Source organism: Oratosquilla oratoria, chromosome 11 (genome assembly GCF_046742065.1).
Source record: "Oratosquilla oratoria isolate Oo_2021 chromosome 11, ASM4674206v1, whole genome shotgun sequence".
In the NCBI taxonomy this organism is placed as follows: Eukaryota; Metazoa; Arthropoda; class Malacostraca; order Stomatopoda; family Squillidae; genus Oratosquilla; species Oratosquilla oratoria.
In genome coordinates this window covers 29,643,108-29,665,592 of record NC_134787.1, presented here as the reverse complement: position 1 = coordinate 29,665,592, position 22,485 = coordinate 29,643,108, and the positions used below count along the sequence as shown (strand labels likewise).

The following is a 22,485-nucleotide window of genomic DNA, read 5'->3' as shown; positions in this document are numbered from 1 at the left end:
ATCAGGATAGTGGAAGATATATGTATGGAATAATTCTTGTTCTCTGTTACGTATAAAGTATGTACGTCAACACGAAAAAAAATTGTGTTCCATCCACAACTTGAGACTGATGGAGAGAGAGAGGGGGGAGGAGGCACAGGACACACACACACACAAAGTATGTCAACACGAAATATATTTCTGATAAATCTGGATTATCCGAAAAATCGGCTTATCCGAAAGAGGCTTCCCCCCTTTCGTTTCGGATAATCGGGGTTTTACTGTATATATATATATAAAATAATAATAATAATCAACTATTGGACACACAACAGCATCCCAAATGTTGGGAAAAGAACTAATATCAATTGTGAATCTAAACCCCATAAAAATCTTACTTCATACAGACCAGTATCCCTACTATCCACAATATCCAAGCTAATGGAAAGGCTTGTAGCAGCAGAGATCAAATTGGTAATGCCCACCTCTCCCAACCAACATGGATTCAAGGAATGCCACATTACCAACACTCTGCTCACAGATATCACAACAAATACTGGAAGTATTCAGTAAAAAAAAAAAAAAAAAAGTCCTACCAGAAAAAACATTTATGATTGCCATAGTATTTTTTTTTTTTTTTTTTTTTTTTTTTTTTGACACATACTATCCAGAAAAGATCATTGGCACAAACATAACAACAACAAGGGTTGTGATACTTGCCCCATTTAACCAAAGCTGCTCTTAGGGAGTCATGCCATCTGTAAAAGCAAGGGCATCTTGTGATAGTTTGCCCCCAATTCCTTCCATGCTAAGGATTGGGAGTGGTCCCACAATGTAGATGCCAGCATAACAGGACTGTTTTTATTTTTTGTTTCCTGCTTTATCTAGGGATGGATATTGTATCTTCTGAATACTCTTGCCAATTTGCATGTGATAGTTTATATATATTCTCTTGTATGTGGGTATATGTTAAATGTATATTTAATTATATATTTCATATTGTATGTTTTAATAGCAAATATTTTACCTTTTTTTATAGGAGCACCACTTACAGCAGGCGATCTTCCACCAACGGGTCATTCCAGTACCAGAGGTTTATGATACAACCCAGGACCCAGAAGGTGCTCGTATTAGCGATAAAGTGTATCCCCCAACCTATAAGGTAAGTGTCATGACGGAATATATTTCTGTGTATACTAAGTTTACTCAGCCCATGATTCCCAGAAACCTTATTTCCAATTTTGGATTTCTTAGACTGGACAAAATCAATGGATAAATGGATGGAAGTCCAGCATTTCCTGGGTTGGTATGAGAGTGGACTTCTTCAGTGTTCATGCATTGCAGCTTTCACTCCTGTCAATGACTTCCTCATAATGCTGTAGTGTTAATTATTGCTCTAAAAGATTGTGCACAACCTCCAGGTGTTAAGGCCAAGCCACCATATGGTACAATTTGTCCACCACCGTGGTGTGGTTGCATGGATACACCCACCCCCCTTTCAAACCTAGTTTGTGTGTTTTTGTTTCATTTTCTATTTTGTGTGTTTATTTTACATTTTGGAGATTCTTGTGAAGTTGTACACACATTACAATATGGCATGATTAATGGTAATGAGATTAATTATCTCCATGGTTCTCTACCAGTTACACTCCCCAGATCACACATATTTGAGTTCACTGCAAGTAACCATCACACCCTTGAAAATTATACCAATACTGGAATAAAAACATTAGGCATGATAAACCATTGAATTGTCAGCTTTTTATACTCCTTCCATATGTATATATATATATATATAGACTATCAGACCTCTCTCAACACAACTTCACTGTGCACAAAATTTAACGTTTACATGAATAGGTAGAATATACCAGCATTTGCCAAACAGGACAATGATTCATTATATCACAATTTGAATAGCCTGCCTGGTTTGTGCCACTGTCTGGAGAGGGTCTGGGAACATAACAAATTTTTTCCCATAAGACCTGTTATTCACCCAATATGAATTTCATCCAGCATAACAGCTAAGGAACCAAACAACACAATCAGCAAAGTCTGATTGTGTGTGTGTATTTACCTAGTTGTATTTTACGGGAAGGGGAGCCATGCTCGTGGTGTCCCGTCTTCATATCTCGTTTTATCTAGACTTTTTAAATTCGTGTACTGTTTTTGCACACACCACTTTCTCATCTAACTTGTTCCAAACATCTATTACTCTGTGGGGAAAGCTGTTCTTTTTCAGGTTTCTTCTATAGCTGTCTCTCTTGATTTTCTTTCCATGTCCTCTTATATTTCTACTATCCCATTTTATTAGATCCTCTCTATCAATAGTTTCTATGCCTTTCATGATTCTATAAATAGTTATCAAGTCTCCTCTCTCTCTTCTTTGCTCTAATTTCTGTAGCTCAAGTTTTGCTAGTCTCTCTTCATATGATAGTTCTGAGAGTGTTGGTGCCAATTTTTGTAATTGCTCTTTGTATTCTTTCAAGTTTTTTTATACATTTTTTGTACTTGGTGACCACATTGTTGCTGCATACTCCAATCTTGGTCTTATCAGTGACTAGTATTTTTTTCACCATTTCTTCATCCAGGTATGTAAATGCCACTTTTATTGTTCTTATTAGATTATAAGTTTCTCAAAAAATAATTTGTTTATATGTTTCTCAGGTGACATATTATTCATAATAATGACTCCCAGGTCCTTCTCATTTTCTACTTTTTTAATTTCTTCTCCCAATGTATATTATCCCACTATTCTTTTTTTGCTTCCAAATTCCATTATACTACACTTCTTAACCCCTTCACTCCGGGGCACATCGCACATCTGGCAGCAGTAGCTGCCCGACATGCGATGTTGCGTCATAATAATCGCATTATAAAAAAATAAAGTCGGTGCTCAATCGTTCGTTCTCTTTCACCCGTGAATTTTGATAACCATACAAAATATGATGAAGCCAGTTTAGAGAGAATGGATGTTACGTAGGTACGACTACAATAAATATAATCAAGACGCCGACGTCGACATCATCGCATACCCACTTGCTCCTCATGACGCCTACGTAGGCGTCACCGTATGGAAGTGGTTAATATTGAATTCCATCTCCCACTTCCTACTCCATTTCCATACTTTATTGAGATCACTCTGTAGCGACTCACAATCTTCTTCAGTGTTCACTTTTTTCAACAATTTTGCATCATCTGCAAAGAAACTCATATAACTTTAAATTCCTTTATCCATATTAATATATATAGGAAACATTATTGGGGCCAGAACTGTTCCTTGTAGAACTCCACTTATCACTTCGTCCCAATTAGATTGTCTCTTATCATCACTTATTTTTTCTTTCATGCAAGAAGTCTTCCATCCACTTCAGCAGTTTTGCCCTGTATTCCTCCTGCAGTTTCTAATTTCTTTAGCAACTTCTTATGTGGCACCTTATCAAAAGCTTTATTCAGGTCTAGAAATGCACAATCAGCCCATCCATCTCTTTCTTGTATTAGATCTATTAGCCTTGAATAGAAACACATTAAGTTTGTGACGCATGATCGTCCTTGTCTAAATCCAAATTCCCTTGGATTTAGTACTTTTTTTTCCAAATGCCTTACCCATCTAATTTTGATCATTCTTTCACAAATTTTAGCTATCGTACTTGTAAGAGAGACCTTTCTATAGTTAGTAGGGTCTTCCTTGTTCCCCCTATATATATTGATACTATATTTTGCTCTTTTCCAGTCTTTTTTCCTCAAGCAGGTGTTTACTGTGTGCCATGTTTAGGTTTTAAAAAGGTCTACATTGGTGAAAGTTTCTGTGGAGTTAAGAATATCAGAACATAAATATGTGAAAATTTACAATATGAATAATGCCATTGTTAGACATAAGATAAGAGGCCACAATGCTGACTGGTATAATTCTAAGATATATGAAAACAATATTATGAAACATAGATGTTTCGAATCTGCTTTTATATCTCTCATTGATAATATAAATAAAAACAATGGATTTTTTACAATGAATAAATGTTTAGCAATTTTAGTAACAAAGTAACAATCAGTTTATGCAAATTGTGTTTACACCAGTTTCATGTTCGTTTTTCCCTGCAAGCTTCTCTCCTACAGTTGTATACAGCATGGTTTAAGTTGCTTAGTTGTTAATGTGATATGGTAGGTTAAAGAAAGAAAATACTTATTATAGAGTATTCTTATTAGTAAACTCATAATAGGCATCTGCTAGACGGGGTCGTAAGTACATAAATACCCTTCATCCTTAATTGATCAAACTTCCACAAATGCCTTAGCTGGAGGCGCATCACTGCTAGCAACCTCACTTTTCGACAACATGTGGTGAACCTGGTAATGCTCTCGAAAGCAACGAAACCACCCAGTACTTGCTAAGAATTCATGTGAAGCATATTCTTCACCTGCACATTCTTTCAACATGCGAAATTAACTTATAGCCTTTGCACTGCTTGCAACATCACTTTCACATTTCTTTGCCTATTATCTTCCAACCATGTGTATAGCAACTTTTCTATTTCTGCCATAACTGTCGTATGCGATACCGAGCTGCCACAACTATCCTACACGATGTGGTGCCAGACATATACAGTAAACTCATAATAGGCATCTGTTAGATGTGGTCGTCTGCCACAACTATCTTACACGCTGTGCTGCCAGACATATAAAGACGCTCCTCAACTTACGTTTTAGTTACGTTCTGAACGGCCGAACGTAACGTGAAAATGAACATAAGTTGTTACTGTATGTTCCAGTAATGTATGACCGTTCATACTGTACTATACATCCATAAATTCTATTATTGTATCTTATAAAACACCCCTAATTCATTAATTATAAGCATAAGACTGTAAAATAATAACATTAATTTCAAATAAATTAAATTCAAGCAACATAAAGTGAGATGGTGGAGGAGAAGGAGGAGGGCGAGGAGGAGGAGGCAAGGCACGTTCAGTCTGTCATTTGTGCCATGTAAACAATGGACGCAGCGTCATGCATAAGTATCGTTTGAATGTCTCGTACTATGGAGAGCGCGCTAAACTAAAAAATTCACTTTTTTTTACAATTTTTTTTCAGTCTGTTCAAACGTAAAATCGAAAAAACGTAAAACGAATGAGCGTAAGCAGAGGAGCGTCTGTACAGTAAACTCATAATAGGCATCTGTTAAATGTGGTCGTAAGTACGGGTGGTCGGAACTCGGATAGTGACTTTTTTTTTTTTTTTTTTTTTTTAGCACAGGGGTTCCTTGAGACATGCAATTTATTTTAAAGGTTACGTAAGAGTAAAAAGGTTGAGAAACGCTGATCTAAACACTCAAAATTAATTCAAATTTCTGCACCAATTTCAAAGAGTTCTGACAATGAAAGTGACTTAATGATTCAGGTAATGGATCAAGAAAAAAGTAAATACATGTTGGTAAATGGCAACTTTAATGCATGATTATGATTAAATTATTATTATAATCACATTTTGCTGTGATTATTTATAAAAAAAAAAAAAAGCTGATTAACTATGGTACGATGCCTAAATAGGTAGCAAATTTGATCTATTAGGTACACTTTTACATATTTTAGCACAGTAATATATAAACAATTTTATATCACACACTAATGGTATTAAAAACATACCATTGTGTGCAAGATGTGTTATTTGGTTTTACTTTATAGTACATAATACAAGTATTTCTCTGAGATTTCATCCCAAGAAGTGCTGTGTGATGAGAATTGGGAAATCAAATGTGGACAATAGGAAATATTCTATGGAAGAAGAATTGACAGGAATCAAAGTAGAGAAGGATCTGGGAGTTGTAATTGATGACAAGCTGAAGTTCACAGCACACTTGGCTGAGAAAATCAATAAGGCAAATAGGCTAGTCGGGCTAATAAGAAGAACTTTCATAACATTGAATGAGACCATATTCAAGTCATTATACACTGCACTAGTCCGACCACATTTGGAATACGCTAATCAGGTATGGTGTCCATACAAGAAAAAGGACATTGAGGCTGCGGAAGCAGTTCAAAGAAGAGCAACAAAGTTGGTCCCTAGCCTGAAGGATTTGCCTTACCCTGAACGATTGAGGAAATTAGACCTTCCTACACTATCATACCGTAGATCAAGAGGGGACATGATAGAAACCTTTAAAATTGTGTACAATTTATATGATAGTGAAGTGAGCAGGGGATTATTTATTGAACTTGCCGGTTCAGTGACTCGAGGACACACCAAGAGGATCCACAAGCAGCGCCCAAGATTGGACATCAGGAAATTCACTTTCTGCAGTAGTGCATCTAATGACTATGAAAGTTATGTATCAATACAGAGAGATTTAAAAAAGACAATAAGAAAAAGAAAACGACAATACGAAATGAACATCGCTGATAAATCCAAAGAGAATCCCAAAGAATTCTATAGTTACATTAGAGATATAAAGGTTGTTAGGAATCACATTGGTCCACTATTATCTGCTGACGGTCAACTTGAATATTCAAATGAAGGAATGTGTAATATCTTAAACAATTATTTTAGCTCGGTATTCGTAAATGAAACACCTCAAAGTGAATCCCAAACTGAAACCTGTGAAAAGTCTGGGGTAAACTTACTCACTACGGTAAATATAACAAAAGAAAAAATTAAAAGGTGTATAGACAAACTCAAAGTTAATAAAACACCAGGGCCTGACGGTTGGCATCCAAGAATCTTAAAGGAAATGAAAAATGAGATTGTTGTTACATTAGAAATTATTTTCAAGAAATCCATCATATCCGGAGATGTCCCAAGAGAATGGAAGCTAGCTAACGTTACTCCCATATTCAAAAAAGGTGACAAAAAGAAACCAAATAACTATAGGCCTATAAGTTTGACTTCAGTCGTAGGAAAAATAATGGAAACTATTATCAGAGATGCTATCGAACATCATTTAGAAAGTAACCGTTTGATAAATGATAGCCAGCATGGTTTCAGACGGAAACGTTCTTGCGTGACTAACTTACTCGAATTCTACAACACAGTTATCTCGAATTATGACAAAAGAAACAATATAGATTTAATATACCTAGACTTTGCAAAAGCTTTTGATACTGTCCCACATGAAAGACTACTTACTAAACTAGCTTTGCATGGAATAAGTGGTAGCCTATTAGGTTGGACTAGTAATTGGTTGAATGGTCGAAAACAGAGAGTTGTTTTAAATGGAAAAACTTCTGGATGGAAAAGTGTTGCAAGTGGAGTTCCTCAGGGTTCCGTTCTTGGGCCACTTCTATTCATAGTATATATAAATGATATAGACCATGGACTAAAATCTACTGTTTCCAAATTTGCTGATGATACAAAACTGTGCGGAGTGGCAAATGATCACTCAAACCAATTAGATATTCAAGAAGATTTAGATAAATTACAGCAATGGTCTGAAAAGTGGCTAATGAAATTTAACACAAGTAAATGCAAGGTAATTCACATAGGTAAAAATAACAGTAAGTACGATTACAAGTTATTTGGAAATTCGTTAACAAAAGTGGATAGTGAAAAAGATCTCGGCGTAATTATCAGTAATGACCTCAAATCATCCAAGCAATGTATTTCAGCCTCTGAGAAAGCAAATAAGATTGTGGGACTGATTGCGCGATCTTTTGATTTCAAAAGTCCATCACTCATTAACAAGCTATATAAATCGTTAGTTCGTCCACATTTAGAATATGCTGTTTCCGTATGGTCACCGAATCTCATTAAAGATATTGACAGACTGGAAAAAGTACAACAGCGAGCCACAAAACTGATTCCAAATATCAAAAATAAATCATACGAAAATCGACTAAAGCACATGAATATGTTTTCCCTAAAAAAGCGTAGACTCAGAGGTGACTTGATACAGGTCTTTAAGATTTTAAAGGGAATTGACAACATCAAAAGTGACAAAATTTTCACATTGAATGAGAATCAGACAAGAAACAATAGTCTCAAACTCTCCGGAAATAGATTCAATTTGGAAGTAGGTAGAAACAACTTTGCCAACCGTGTAGTTACTGAATGGAATAAACTTCCTGCAGAGGTAGTGCAATGTAGTTCAGTTCGAAGCTTTAAGAATCATTTAGATAAATACCTAATTAAGATGCTGTAATGATTATAATTTATGTTATATTATTTGTTTTTGTTTTGTTATCATTTGTCTCTGATTTTCATTTATCATTAGTTATATGTCAATTTATTATTTACTATTTACCTGTTTGTTTATTATTTTAACTATACCTATGCATTCATTTATGTATTTTATTTATTATTTACATTATTATAGTTTTTATTATTTTATTATTATGATTTTTTTTTTTTTTATTATATATCCGACCTAGATATGGATCAAAAGGTCTCCTGTCGGCATGCTCCGCCTTTGTAATCCTTTGTTGTGAACAACTGGAATAGTCTTCCTGATCATGTGAATGCAAATTCAGTTGTGAGTTTTGAAAAGAGATTGGATAGTGTATGGAAACATCAAGATCAAATATTCGATTACACAGCTCAAATAAATAACAAACACCTAGACCACAGTGACCACCAGACCCCAGATGACCTAAGTATTAGTCATTTAGAGCCGGAGTCACAGGCTCAATAGCCTCTTCCGGGACCCTTCTATGTCAATGGCTATGTCTATAACCCTCAGTGATAATGAAAACAAAGTATATCCCTGCAAAATATATAAACCTCAGGGATAATGAAAAAGCATTTCCCTGCAAAATATAGACACTTCAGTAATAATGAAAGTATTTCCCAGCAAAATACAGAATTTGTTATGCATACATACATATACCAAGGCTTTTTCCCCCTTCCAAGGGAGGTAGCCAAAAAGGGAAAGGCATAAAAACACTCCCACCCATTTCATCCCTAAATACACTCCACACCCCTCCCACCCTTCCTCTCATCTGAGCACCTCCTGGATGACAGGTCATCCCTGCACGCTGCCCACCGCCCTGGGTCAGAGCACTTCATTATTTCTCATATAATGGTTTAGTTTACTGTCTGTTACACTTCATAAACATCAACTCAAAGTGAGCATCAGTTATTCTGCATTGTTCAGGACAAAAGACTTTCCCAGCAATAGAGAAAAAAGTCTCTCAACTGGAGCTGATGATGCTGGGATACACAGATATTGGAATGCCAATATTGTTAATTGAGTTAATGTTGACTGATTCGGTTCCCAAAAGAAAAGGGGATCATTGTCATCCTCTGTTGTTGGCTGACTCAAGTAGGATTCCATTTGTGATAAAGTTGATGTTAATGTACAGAAGGAAGAGCTTGTTGATAATGATGGTGTCATGAATCTGAACAGCTTTCACTTCTTTCTAGGGGCCTCCTTATTTTCCAGTAGATATGATTTCATCCATTTTAGTTTTCAGTAGGGATTTCATTAAATTGACTTCTGGTGAGCATCAGTCCATCTTAAAGCATGGAGTGAAGCCAGCTGAAACATCTCCATGTCATCATAGATCTTCAATCTTTTCTCGATTGAGCTTTGAGTGATGATTGAGCTTTGAGTGATGATCATGTTTGACTTGTATGTCTGTGACAGTAGTTCAAGCTCAGCTCTCAGTCCGTGAATGCATGGAATTACTTTATTTGAAGTTACATTTTTTCCTTGACATTGTAGAGTTGCTTCTTCAAATGGTGTCAAGATATCTGTTGTTTCCTTGATGAGATAAAGTTTTGGATAGCTTTACTAGACAGTCTAACTGATTAAGCTTGGCTGGATCAATATTCAGAAGGGAGCAAAGCATCTTGTTACTGCTGTTCCATCGGGTTACATTTTTGGCCTGAGGTCTGCATTCACCTTCAAGAATGTCAGATGCCAGTGCAGAATGGCGAATGTGTGATACTAGACATGAGGCTTTTCCAATGACTCTTGATACAGGCCCTGCTTCCTCAAGCCCATCTTTCACAGTGTTCTGTAAATTATGAAGAAAACATCTGACATGCTTGGGCAAATGTTCCAGTAACTTCTCACTGTTATCAGGAATGTCAAAGGTGTCATATTGCACCTGCTGTTTGAAATTACGTATCATTGGTGGGAAAGGCAGTGGTCCACTTTGCACCAGTGGTCCTTTTTACCCCACCTTCTCCTATATCATGATAGACAAGCAAGTAAAAACATAAGGTGGTACCAATGCTTTCAAAACATACTTTGACCTGAAAGTAAAGTGTTTCATGGAAATTACAAATAATCACAATAATCCATTTTAATCAATGATTATAAAAAAAAAAGTTGATTATCTGATTATGATTATCACCACAGAGTAAATTTTGATTATGATTTGATAATGATTCCACAGATTTTATGCTTTTTGATTATAATTACATAATCACAGCCATGGATTATTATGTTTTGAGTAATCATAATCATGCCCATGTCTGCCCACTACCCTTGCATTTACCTCTTGTACCACCCCATCCATGTATGAATTGAAAAGCCAGGGCGACATAACACATCCCTGACGAAGTCCCACCTTTACCTCAAACCACTCACTCCAATTCTAAATCTAACATAAGCTCTACTTCTCTCCTAAAGACTCTTGACTGCTCTTAACAGCTTTTCTCCTATCCCATATGTCTGCAATACCTCCCACAATGCCTTCCTATCTACCCTGTCATAAGCCTTTTCCAGATACAGTGCTTGACAAGGAAGTACGAATGGTTAGCGAGAACAAGTGATGAGAATGAATGAGTCATAAATCAATCAACAAAAGCTCACTTCGTACCTCTAATACTTTGATGGGTGGCCTTTACGTGCAGTGATCTCACGAAGGCGGTTTGGAATGGAAGTGGCGTACTTGGCAAGATGTGCAGGGGTTATACTAGCCCAGGATTGGTGGCTGCCTCGAGCTTGGGCACAGAGCACGTATCTTTACCCTGCAGGTCTTGTTTAATGTGGTTCCACAGGTTTTCTATCGGGTTTATGTCAGGACTATTGCTTGGCCAGTCTGCTATGTAAGGTATATGACAGTCTTTAAGTCACTGAGTAACACTACGAGCAGTGTTGGCTGGGGCGTGATCTTGTTGAAAGATGTTAGCACCTGAGCTATTAAAAGAATCCTCCAAGTGGTCATTTAAGAGTTCATAATAAACATATTGGTTCACTTTTACATTTTTCGGTAGTACAATAAGGCTCCCAAGTCCTCTTCCACTAAAACTTCCCCATACCATGAGAGAATCATGGTGTTTCACTGTTGAACGTACCGGGGGTCAAGAGGGTCGCTACCCGCATGCCGATACACGTTTCCACCCCTATTGCCAGTCACAGTAAAGGTGGACTCATCAGTCCAGAGAATATCCAGCCACTTGTCATCATCCCACTGAAGATATTTCTTGCAAAACTTGACCCTACGGTGCCTCTGATTAAGAGTGAGAAGAGGCTTCTTCACCGGGCGGTGGCTTCTGTACCCAAGGTTGTGAATGTGGCAGCTAACTGTTTGCACACTAACCTCCCCAAAGAGTCCTGGGTTACTTTCTTTTATTTTTCTGGCAGTAACACATGGATTATGCTCTGTCTCTTGATAACATTAGTAGCACGAGAGGATGTCTTTTTGGGGGTACTTTTTCCTTGGTTTGTAACCGGGTGTGTCACAGCCACCTTCCTTCTTAAAAATGGCAACCCACTTGCACACAGATGTCTTGCCAACCCCAACCTGCTCTATTATTTCCTTTGTTTGGTGACCAGATTTATGTAAAGCTATGATCTGGGTTATTGTCTCTTGTGATAAATACTTGTTCTTGCCCATATTAAGGCTAGAAAGCACCTCTGCAAAAAACACTGACCGCCTAGGTGGCATCACCAGAACACTCACGGAACAAAAAGCCTCCCCACGAAGGCTAAGAGGCAACTGAGGGATGATTGATAGCATGCGTCATAAACCCTACCCTTAGCTCCGCCCACTTGTCCGTTCGCACTTCCTTGTCCATATCATTTACCCCCCTGCTAGGGTCTTTCCATTTTGGACAAAGAAGTACAAACGGTGGCGGCCCCGTCCGTACTTTCTTGTCAAGTACTGTACATATAAGCCCAAAAAACATCCTTACCTTTTCCTATAGCTTTCTCACATATGTCTACAAAAATCTGATCTACGCAACCCCTGCCTGTCCTAAATCCACACTGTTCCTCACCAATTACTCCCTCTGTTCCTCTCCTAATCCTCTCAATCAAGACCCTCTCATAAGCCTTCCCAACTACACTTAACAAACTGATCCCTCTGAGACTACTACACTCACACTTGTCTCTCTTTCCTTTGTAAAGTGGAACTATACAGGCACTCCTCCAGTCCTCCGGCACTCTACCCTCTCTTAAACAAACATTAGGTAATCTCCCCAGCCAGTCCACCATCACTGTACCTCCTTTTTTCAGACATTCTGCATGGGATCCATCCAACTGAGGTGCCTTATCTGCTCTCATCATCTTAACAGCTGCCTTATTTTCTTCTTACTTTATTTCTCCTCCATTTTCCTTACTCATCACAGTCATTTTCTTTGCACTTACCACTGCAACTACCTTTCCCTCCCTATCCTCCTTCACATTTAGCAACTCCCTAAAATACTCTGCCCACCATCCTTTCACTGCCTTCTCTTCCATTATTATCTCTCCATCTGCACCTTTTACCTTTTTTCTTCTTGATTCACCTCCTCATCCCCTCTTAATTTCTTTCCAAAACATCTTTTTATTACTTTCAAATTTTCTGTCATACTCTTACCCTATTTCACATCTCTCCTCTTTGCCTCCTTTATCTTATGCTTTAATTCTCTTTACATTGTACCTGATAAATGATTCCATTGTCCTAATTTGGAACCAATCTATGAAAGCTTGCTTCTTCTCTTCTACACCCTTCATTGCTTCCTCATCCCACACTCACTACCCCTCCTCTTATTTCCTCTTATCCTCCTTGTTCCACACATCATCTTTGCACACCTTGAGACTCTCTCCTTGAACCATACCCATTCCTCCTTCACTCCTTCCCACTCCTCTCTCAGCTTCTTCTTATACTCCTCCTTTTCTTTCTCATTTAAGCAGTTCACTTTAAGCACCTCCCTACCTTCTGCCCCTTTTCCTCTTTCTCCACCTATCCTCCACTCTCAACTTACCTTCCACCAAAAAAATGATCTAATATTCCCTCACTCTCTCCCTTTAGAACATGTACATCCTTAACTCTTCCTACTATACTCCTGGTTACCACTATATAGTCCATTAATGCTCTATCTACCACCCTTCCATCCACCATCCTCTCCCATGTGTATTTATGCTTGACTTTCTTCCTAAACACTGTATTTGCTATCATCAACTTTCTTTTGAGACACATCACCATCAACTCTCCATTACAATTTTTTCCTGGAACTCCATACTTTCCAATTACTCCATCTATTGGTTCATTTCCTATCCTAGCATTAAGCTCTCCCAATACAACTTCATTGACCTTTCTCCTGTCACGATCTTGGCAGTAGGTTTAAATTGAATTATCTACTGTCAGGCTGTGATTAATGAATTTTGTTTCAAACAAGAGATTATTATCCAGATTCAAATGTTCTATTGACAGTAAACTTAAAAATCACATTTATACACTTTTATTTACTCTAAAATTTAATAACTTCCTTTGTAACAACAAAAATGATAAACTATGAGAATATGCAAATCAAAAGTACAGTACAATAAGACTATAAGGTTAAAATCTTACTAAAAACGGATTAAAACACTCCCGCTTTTACTACTGCTAAACCAAAATAAAAACACTAAAATAGGATGCCTAATTAGGTCAGAAGATGACACAGAGATTCTGCAGGATGATCTTAACAAGTTGTTGTTGTTGTTATTGTCGTTCCCTAGACTGTCTGTCCGAGCAGTCCCGTCTCCCCAAGGAAGGCCACAAGTTGAACAAGTTGAACAAGTTGTTCATATGGTTGGTGAAATGGCAAATGAACTTCAATATCTCTAAGTGTAGCGTGTTAAACATAGGGCTACACAACCCCGAAAATAGATACAGCTTAGACAACACGCTTTTAGAGAAAACTGAGTACGAGAGAGACTTGGGAGCTCTAGTGAATCCGGACCTTAAAACCGGGAAACAGTGCATTAGCGCCAGGAATAAAGCTAACATAGTATTAACCACTTCCATACGGTGACGCCTACGTAGGCGGCATGAGGAGCAAGTGGGTACTCGATGATGCCGACGTCGCCATCTTGATTATATTTATTGTAGTCGTCCCTACGTAACTTTCATTCTCTCTAAACTGGCTTCATCATATTTTCTATGGTTATCAAAATACACGGGTGAAAGAGAACGAACGATTGAGCACCGACTATTTTTTATAATGCGATTATTATGATGCAACATCGCACGTCGGGCAGCTAATGCTGCCAGACGTGCGATGTGCCCCGGAGTGAAGAGGTTAAGCCTCATTGCTAGGTTGGTAACGAATAGAAGTGCAGAGGTAATTATCAAACTCTAGTGATAGACCCATCCTTGACTATGCAGTACAGTTTTGGCCTTCGTCCTACAGAATGGACATCAATTCATTAGAATCGGTACAGAGAAGAATAACCAAAATTATGATACATGGACTCAGAAATTTGCCTTATGAAGAGAGGCTTAGGCACCTTGACTTATACTCTGAAAAAATGCAGAGTGCAGGGTGATCTAATAGAGGTGTTCAAGTAGATCAAAGGCTTTAACAAGGGTGATGCAAATAAAGTCATCATATTAAAACAACAGGGCAGGACTCGCAGTAATGGATTTAAACTGGACAAATTTAGATTTAAGAAGGAAATAGGCAAGAATTGGTTTACTAATAGGGTGTTCAATGAATGGAATAGACTTAGTAACCATGTATCAGTTGTTTTAAGAAGCAAAATCTTATGGATGGGGATGACAGGTGGTGATGAATTTGGAGCTGCCTAGTGTAGGCCTTATGGTCTCTTGCAGTCTCCTTCAATTCTTATATTCTTATGATAAATCATTGTCACAATGTGTCGCACTGAAGTATAAACTAAAAGGGTAATGAGAAATATACTTAGGATTACCTTAAACTTACAGAAGGTGGCAGCTTCCTCTTCAGGGAAAAGAAGATGGAAAAAAGCCTCGACCCTTGTCTGGTCAGTCCTTATATAGGCTGACAAGACCACGGGTGGTTGCCAAAAACCGCTTAGGGCATGGACTGTCACCTAATGGCTTCAAAAACACAAGAAAACCTCCTACTCCTTAATTGCTAATCTTAAACCTATTTGGAGCCCATTACAATACTTCTGGGACTTGCATCTCAATGTAAACATATATTACAAGATAAATAATAAAAGATACATACGGTGATCCGGCAATTCCCCTTGAATTGCCGGTTGATCCCAAAGACAACGAAAGCTTGTGCTTGGCACAAGAAACCCAAGCTGTGGGACCATCTTGGGTGCCCACCGGCTAGCCATAAAAATGTCAATGTCGAAGACCTTTGGTCTTCCACATTGTGACAGAAAGCAGAACACTTGAAAATGGCGTGGAGCATGAGAATGCAAAAGGAAAAAAAAGAGAAAAAAAGAAAATTATATATATAAATAGGAAATGTGAAATGTGACACTCCCTAATCCCTCTATGCACTCATTTAAATCCATCCAAAAAGCCTCCCTTTCCTCTACACTCTTCTCATTACCAGGCCTGTATGCACTTACAAAAACCCACATCTCTCTTCCCAGTTTCACCATCTACGTTAACCTTGAAGAAACCTCCTTCCATTCCACTACATGCTTACCTATCTCTTCACTTACTAGTGTAGCCACCCCTTCCCTCCATTGTCCTCTCTTACCTCCTGAGAACCTCCCAACTACACTACCAAGCTCACACTCGCCCCTCCCTTTCAACTTAGTTTCACTCAATGCCAACACATCCATCTTCTCTCAAACATACTGCCTATTTCCTCCCTCTTACTCTCATCTGTACCACATCCATGCACATTAAAAGACCCAAACCTTAAGGTATTGGTTGGAAAACTCCTAGACCCTATGCCTTTACTTTTTTTTTTAGGAATGTCCCCTTTCGGGCTACAGGTTGCAGGATTCCTAGTCCTATCCCCGCCCCCACTTTTTGTCACCTTGTATGACTCAAGTGGAAAGACTTGGTGGCAGCATTCTTTTCCCCTACCACAGGGTTAGGCCAAAAAAGGAAATGAATAATCCGAAAAATGGTACAGGACAGTAACAAGGGGTGGTGGGACAACATAATGGAGGGACAGTCACAGTAGAATAAAAGTGTCATAATGATGTGTGGCTCTGGTCCATAGGGGCACCCCATATAAACCCTATATCAGCTATATGCTAATTTGCCACAGTAACATGCAGCCAATACCCCAGATAGGTATGGAAGATAAGCCTGTTGTTGTTTGCTGACAACACCGCGCTTGTAGCAGGATCAGAGGAGGGTTTAAGGAAGTTAGTGACAGTTTGGGAAGGTATATTTAAGGAGGTGAAGGTAAATGTGGGTAAAAGTAAGGTGATGAGATGTACAAGGGGAGAAGATGGCAGCTAATTGTAAATGAGTATTAACCCCTTCCCCCAAAAAGTTAAAAAGTTTCTTTTCAGATGAATTTTTTTATTTTGGTTTTATATAGTATTTTTCATGCTGATTATGAAACCATTTTTATTTAATTTTATTCCCATTTTTTGGTTGACTTTTTATTTTGAAAATACCTTTGTAGGCAAAAAACAAGTTAACTCGTTTTCCTATAAACCATATGTTTTCACCATAGTTTCTTCTGTTTTCTCTTGTGACCAGTTCATTTCTTCTGGCATTTTCACAATATCCCCAAGCATTTTCATGGCAAAAAAAAAAAAAAAAAAAAAAAAAATCAGCCTCTGTTACAGGGTGCCACAAAGAATCACCTTGCCTTGTCCAGTTTGCTCAGCAAAACAATTAGTCTCTACCAGTACACAGTCAATAATCCTGTTATTGATAAAAAGACTGAAGATTTCAAAAGGACTCATTTCTGTTGGGCCTTCATCAACCGTAATTCCAGGGTTTCCTGTGAATGGGAAACATGGTGGTGCTGCATTCATGCAGTCCACTGACAACTCAAGGATTATCCAAGTTCGCCCATCACCTCCCTCCTCCTCCTCATCATCACTTGTGGAGAAATAGTCATTGTCTGATGAACTGGCACTGTCATCAGAAGTATTTAAGCTTCTGAGGGAAGGCTGATATTTACAATCTTCCTCAGAATTAGACATTTGGGATGTAGAAAAAGTCATTAAAAAAAAAAAAAAAAAAAAAAGTGGTCATGTGGATGAAAACTGCACCCGACCACAATGGCTGCCATAGCAAGTCTAGTAAGAAAGTGGCCTTGAACTGCCCCAGTGCTACCTTGTACGCCTCTGCCAGCTGTATGATTTGCCAAGAATACTTGTTTCACATATAGAATGGCTTAGAAAGGCTCAGAATCCATGAGTAAATATGTCTGTAGCTAGTTTTTTGGAGGTTAAGTCTTAGCCAAGTATTCTCGTCGATGACTGAAAAAGGAACATTAGGTGAAAACAAGTGTACCCGTTTCTGCCGGGGAAGAGGTTAAGGGAGTGAGCCTGGAGGAAGTGGATAGCCTTAGATTCTTGGGGGCACATGTGGTGGGAGAGGGAGAGGAGGTGGAGGTAGAATGTAGATTGAGAGAAGCAAGTCAATGCCTTGAGGGATTAAAAAGTGTAATGAGAAATAGATATTTGGGAATGGGTGCTAAGAGGAGATTGTATTTACCTAGTTGTATTTTGCAGGAAGAGAGCAATTCTCGTAGTGACCCGTTATTGTATCTTTCAGCATCCAGTTTGATCTTAAATTCTTGATGAAGGTGGAAAAAGAAGTCACGGGTCTAGTTCCGAGTTTCTGAGTTTATTCCTGACCGGTTTTGCTCTAAGCTTCTTCAGAAGAAGCTTAGAGCAAAACCGGTCAGGAATAATCTCAGAAACTCTGAACTAGACCCGTGACTTCTTTTTCCACCATCAACTTGTCACAATGTATCAGCATTTGTCTTAAATTTTTGTATAGTTTTTGCACATACTGTTTCCTCATTCAATCTGTTCCAGATATCTATCACTGTGTGGGAAGCTATTCTTTTTCATATTTCTTCTGTAGCTCCTTTTCCTCTCTCTCTCTCTCTTTTTCTTTTCTCCATGTCCTCTTGTTTATCTTTTATCCCATTTTAGTAAATCATCTCTATCAAGGACTTCCATCCCTTTCATAATTCTGTAGATGGTTAGTAGATCTCTTTCTCTTCTTTGTTCCAGGGTTGGTAGTTCGAATTTGTCCAATCTTTGTTCATATGTCAATTTGTAGAGTGTTGGTGCCATCTATGTTGTTGCTCTTTGAATTCTTTCTAATTTATGTTCTTTTTAGTACTGGGTGTCCCCAGTGTCACAGCACACTCCAATCTTGGCCTTGTCAATGTAACTAATATTTTCTTTACCATTTCTTCATCCAAGTAGTCAAAGGCCACTTTCATTGATTTTAGTAAATTGAAAGTTTCTCTGACTATTTTGTTGATGTGTTTGTCTGGTGCCATGTCATTGTTGATAGTTACTCCTAGGTCCCTTTGCAAGTTGACTTTTTTAACTTCCTTTGTACCAATTTTATATTGTCCTGATATTCTATTTATGCTTTTTTCCGAATTCCATTATACTACATTTCTTAATGTTGAACTTCACTTCACACTTCTGACTCCATTCCCAAACTTTGTCCAGTCTTTTTGTAGTGGTTTACAATCATCCTCTGTACTTACTCTCTTTAGTGGTTTTGTATCATCTCTAAAGAAGTTCACATAACATTCCACACCTTCATCTATGTCATATATATATGGTAAACATTATCGGAGCCAATACAAAACCTTGTGGGATTCCACTTATCATTTCTTCCCAGGTCAAGTTCTTGCCTCTAAGTACCACCCTCATTTTTCTCCTGTTTGAGAAATCTTTCATCCATTCCAATAACTTTCCTTCTACTCCACCTATTGTTTCAATTTTTCATAGTAACTTTTGTGTGGTACTTTCTCAAAAGCTTTTTGTAAATTTAAGAAGGCACAATCTGACCATCTGTCCCTTTCATGTATTATTTTAATTAGCCTCAAGTAAAAGCATATTAAGTTTGTGGCACATGATCTTCCACATCTAAATCCAGATTGTTTTGGATTTGGTATGTTGTTCTCTTTCAAATGTTTAATCCATTTACTTTTGATAACTTTTATGCATATTTTTGCTATTGTACTTGTAAGACAGGCCGGTCTATAGTTGGTTGGATTTTCTTCGTCCTTTTCTTTGTATATCAATTTTTCCAATCTTGTGGTACTTTTCCTTCTTTGAGTGAGAAATTAATTATCACGTGTATTTTGTCCGTTAGTTCATCTATACATTCTTTCAACATCCAATTTGCAATTCCATCCAGCCCGTGTGACTTTCTGACATCAAGGTTTTTTATTTGGTCCCTTATTTCTTTCTCTGTCGCTGTTATTTCTTTCATTGGGGGTGATCTTTCTCTGTCCTTCCCAATTTTGTGAACTTTCACTTGTGAATACAGATTTAAAAAGTTTGATCATAATTACAGCCATTTCTGCATCTATATATTCCTTATTTCCTTCATGCAGTTTCACTATTTCGTGTTCATCTTTTAGTTTGTCTTTTACATACCTGTAGAATAGTTTAGGTTGGTCTTTGCATTTTCCCATTATGTCCTCTTCATAGTTTCTTTTTTCTTCCATGCATATTTTTACACATTTGTTTCTTAGTTTTATGTATATTTGCCTTTTTTTTTCATCTTTTCCAGGCTTTGTCTCCTCTATATTTATCCTCACTACACTTTTTGTTATACCAGCACTTTATGTGTACCCATTCTTGTTTCTTCTTAAAGGGGTGATTGTGCCAACAGCACTGTATGGGACAGAAACATGGAACATAAGAGAGGAAGAGTATAAATGTGTTTAAGATGAAGTATCTGAGAAGTATGGTAGGGTTTACGAGGTTGGATAGAGTGAGAAATGAGGGGGTAAGGGATGGAAAAGTTGGGAGACAAGGTTGATGAGTATTTGGATGGTTTGGACACATGGAAAGAATGAGTGAAGAAAGATTAGTAAAAGTAGTGTGGAAGGCAGAGGTGGATAGAGTGAACATGAAGGGGTGACCAAGGATGAGATGGATGGATGGGGTAAAAGGGGGATTGAGAAAGAAGAGTTAGTTGAGGAAGAAAGGGAGAAGATAGGAGTGTGTGGAGAATTGTTGTGTATGGATGATGCTGTGATGCATGAGGGGGAGTTGGTGGGGGATGGAGAGGGGTGTCATTGATTAAATGAAGCAACCTTGCAATGTATGTGCTGTGCCTTACTGCATTGCTTTTGACCCAGTGCAGTGAGTGAAGGGTAGGGATGACCCATCATCCAGGAGGAGCTAAGAAAAGAGAGAAGGAGGGGCAGTGAATGGGAGTGGAGTGTGTGGGGAAGAAATGGGTGTGAGTGGATTTATGCCTTTTGACTTTGGCTGCCTCTCATGTAAGGGAGAAAAAGCCCTTGGTATATGTATATATGGATATATGTATGAATGATACTGTCTGATAGGATTTAGAATAAGTATTAGAATTGTGAAAGTTAGGAAAAGGATTAATCACAATATGCTTGAGGGCATGACAGCAGCTTGAGATTGTCCACAAGGGTAGAAGTGCTGGAAATTTTGTCCATTAAAGTAAAAATAACAAAAGTAGGCTCAAGATGTATTTTCTACTTTCCACAGTAGAGGAGGTTTTCCTTAGCAGCAGCAGCAAAAAATGATAAAATGTAATATAGAGGAAAATGGCTGAATGATGGGTATTTCTGTATGTTTTAAGAGAAATTGACAGATGGTTTAGGATAGGTTGGTTGATTGGTCAATGCTAACTTTGTATTGTCTTTGCAGGCACCACGCCAGCTTATCCATGTCCACCCATTCTCAGTGGACCAGGATATCCCCGAATATGATATGGATTCAGAGGATGAAGCCTGGGTGAATGAGCATGCAGCCAAGGGAGAGGTCCCGCTTACTAACCTGCAGTTTGAGGAGATGATGGACCGTCTTGAGAAGGCATCAGGGCTGAAAGCAGTCACCCTACAGGAAGCTAAGCTTCTCCTTAAGGATGATGATGACCTTATAATTGCAGTGTATGACTACTGGCTGAACAAGAGGCTCAGGGAAGAACATGCACTCATTCCGCAGGTAAGCCAGTAATCATATTGTCATCATTTGAATTCTTGCCATTGTTTCCCCAGTTTGAGAAGTGTACAAGTAGTTTTTTATTTACATGATACATACATTCCTAAAAAAATCACATTGCTGTCTATGTAATGTGAATTTATTTCCATTAGAATATATTTATAGGAAAGTGGTTGCTTTCCTGAAACTTAGGCAGGGTTGGTTTGCTGGGTCACAAAATTATGTTTTATATTACATAGAAAAAAAGGATAATTTGGACACTTTGAAAAAATGAGTGAAAAAACATTAGAAAAAGAGGTGTGGAAGGCAGAGGTGGAAGGAGTGAAAATGAGGATGCAATCAAGGATGAAATGGATGAATGGGTTAAAAGGGTCTTTGGGAAAGAGGGAATATCTGTTGAGGAAAGAAAGGAGAAGAAAAGATAGGGGTGAGTTGAGAATGGTTGTATATGGATGATGCTGTGATGCATGGAAGGGAGTGGGTGGGTATGTGTTATTGATATTTTGATGCAGCCTGAAGGGATTTCTCCCTCTCTTCTCTTTTTCTGGATGAGGGGACAGAGGGGGGAACCACTCCCACCCATTCTATCCCCTACATACTCAACTCCCCTCTATCCTTTTCCTACCTCTTATCTTGACACCTCCTGGATGATGGGTCATCCCTGCATCTTGTCCACTGCCCTAGGTGAGCCAGCTGTTGTTTGCTGATGACACTGCGCTTGTAGCAGGATCAGAGGAGGGATTGAGGAAGTTAGTGACAGAGTTTGAGAAGGTGTGTGAAAGAAGGAAGTTGAAGATAAATGTGGGTAAAAGTAAGGTGATGAGATGTACCAGGCAAGAGAGTGACAACAGGCTGGAAGTGAGCATTAACCCATTAAACCCCGATGACAAGATTCTTGTCATTTGGTCAAATAAAACAAAAAATCATAAAACACCAAAATGTTTGATCAACCACCAGAAAAATATGACGCCAGTCCTCGCTTCGCGTGAGGACTGACGTCATATTTTTCTGGTGGTTGATCAAACATTTTGGTGTTTTATGATTTTTTGTTTTATTTGACCAAATGACAAGAATCTTGTCATCGGAGTTTAATGGGTTAAGAGTGAAAGACTGGAGGAAGTGGATAGTTTTAGATACTTGGGTGTGAATGTGGCAGGAAAGGGAGGAGTGGGGGTGGAGGTAGAATGTAGATTGAGAGAAGCAAGTAAATGCCTTGGTGGATTGAAAAGTGTAATGAGAAATAGACATCTGGGAATGGATGCTAAGAGGAGGTTATA

General features: G+C 38.2%; 1 protein-coding gene across 3 annotated transcripts in view; it reads left to right on the top strand.

Annotated features, from left to right (window-relative positions):
• Positions 1-22,485, top strand: part of E(Pc) (Enhancer of Polycomb) — a 168,126-nt gene that overhangs the window by 61,155 nt on the left and 84,486 nt on the right. For 2 of the 3 annotated variants that reach the window (XM_076192557.1, XM_076192556.1), the window contains exons 2-3: positions 1,019-1,141; positions 20,915-21,211. In XM_076192557.1, the coding sequence (XP_076048672.1) occupies positions 1,019-1,141; positions 20,915-21,211 (420 nt within the window). Of the gene's footprint in view, positions 1-1,018; positions 1,142-20,914; positions 21,212-22,485 lie in introns of those variants that run through there. The other variant, XM_076192558.1, reaches the window with a different exon arrangement.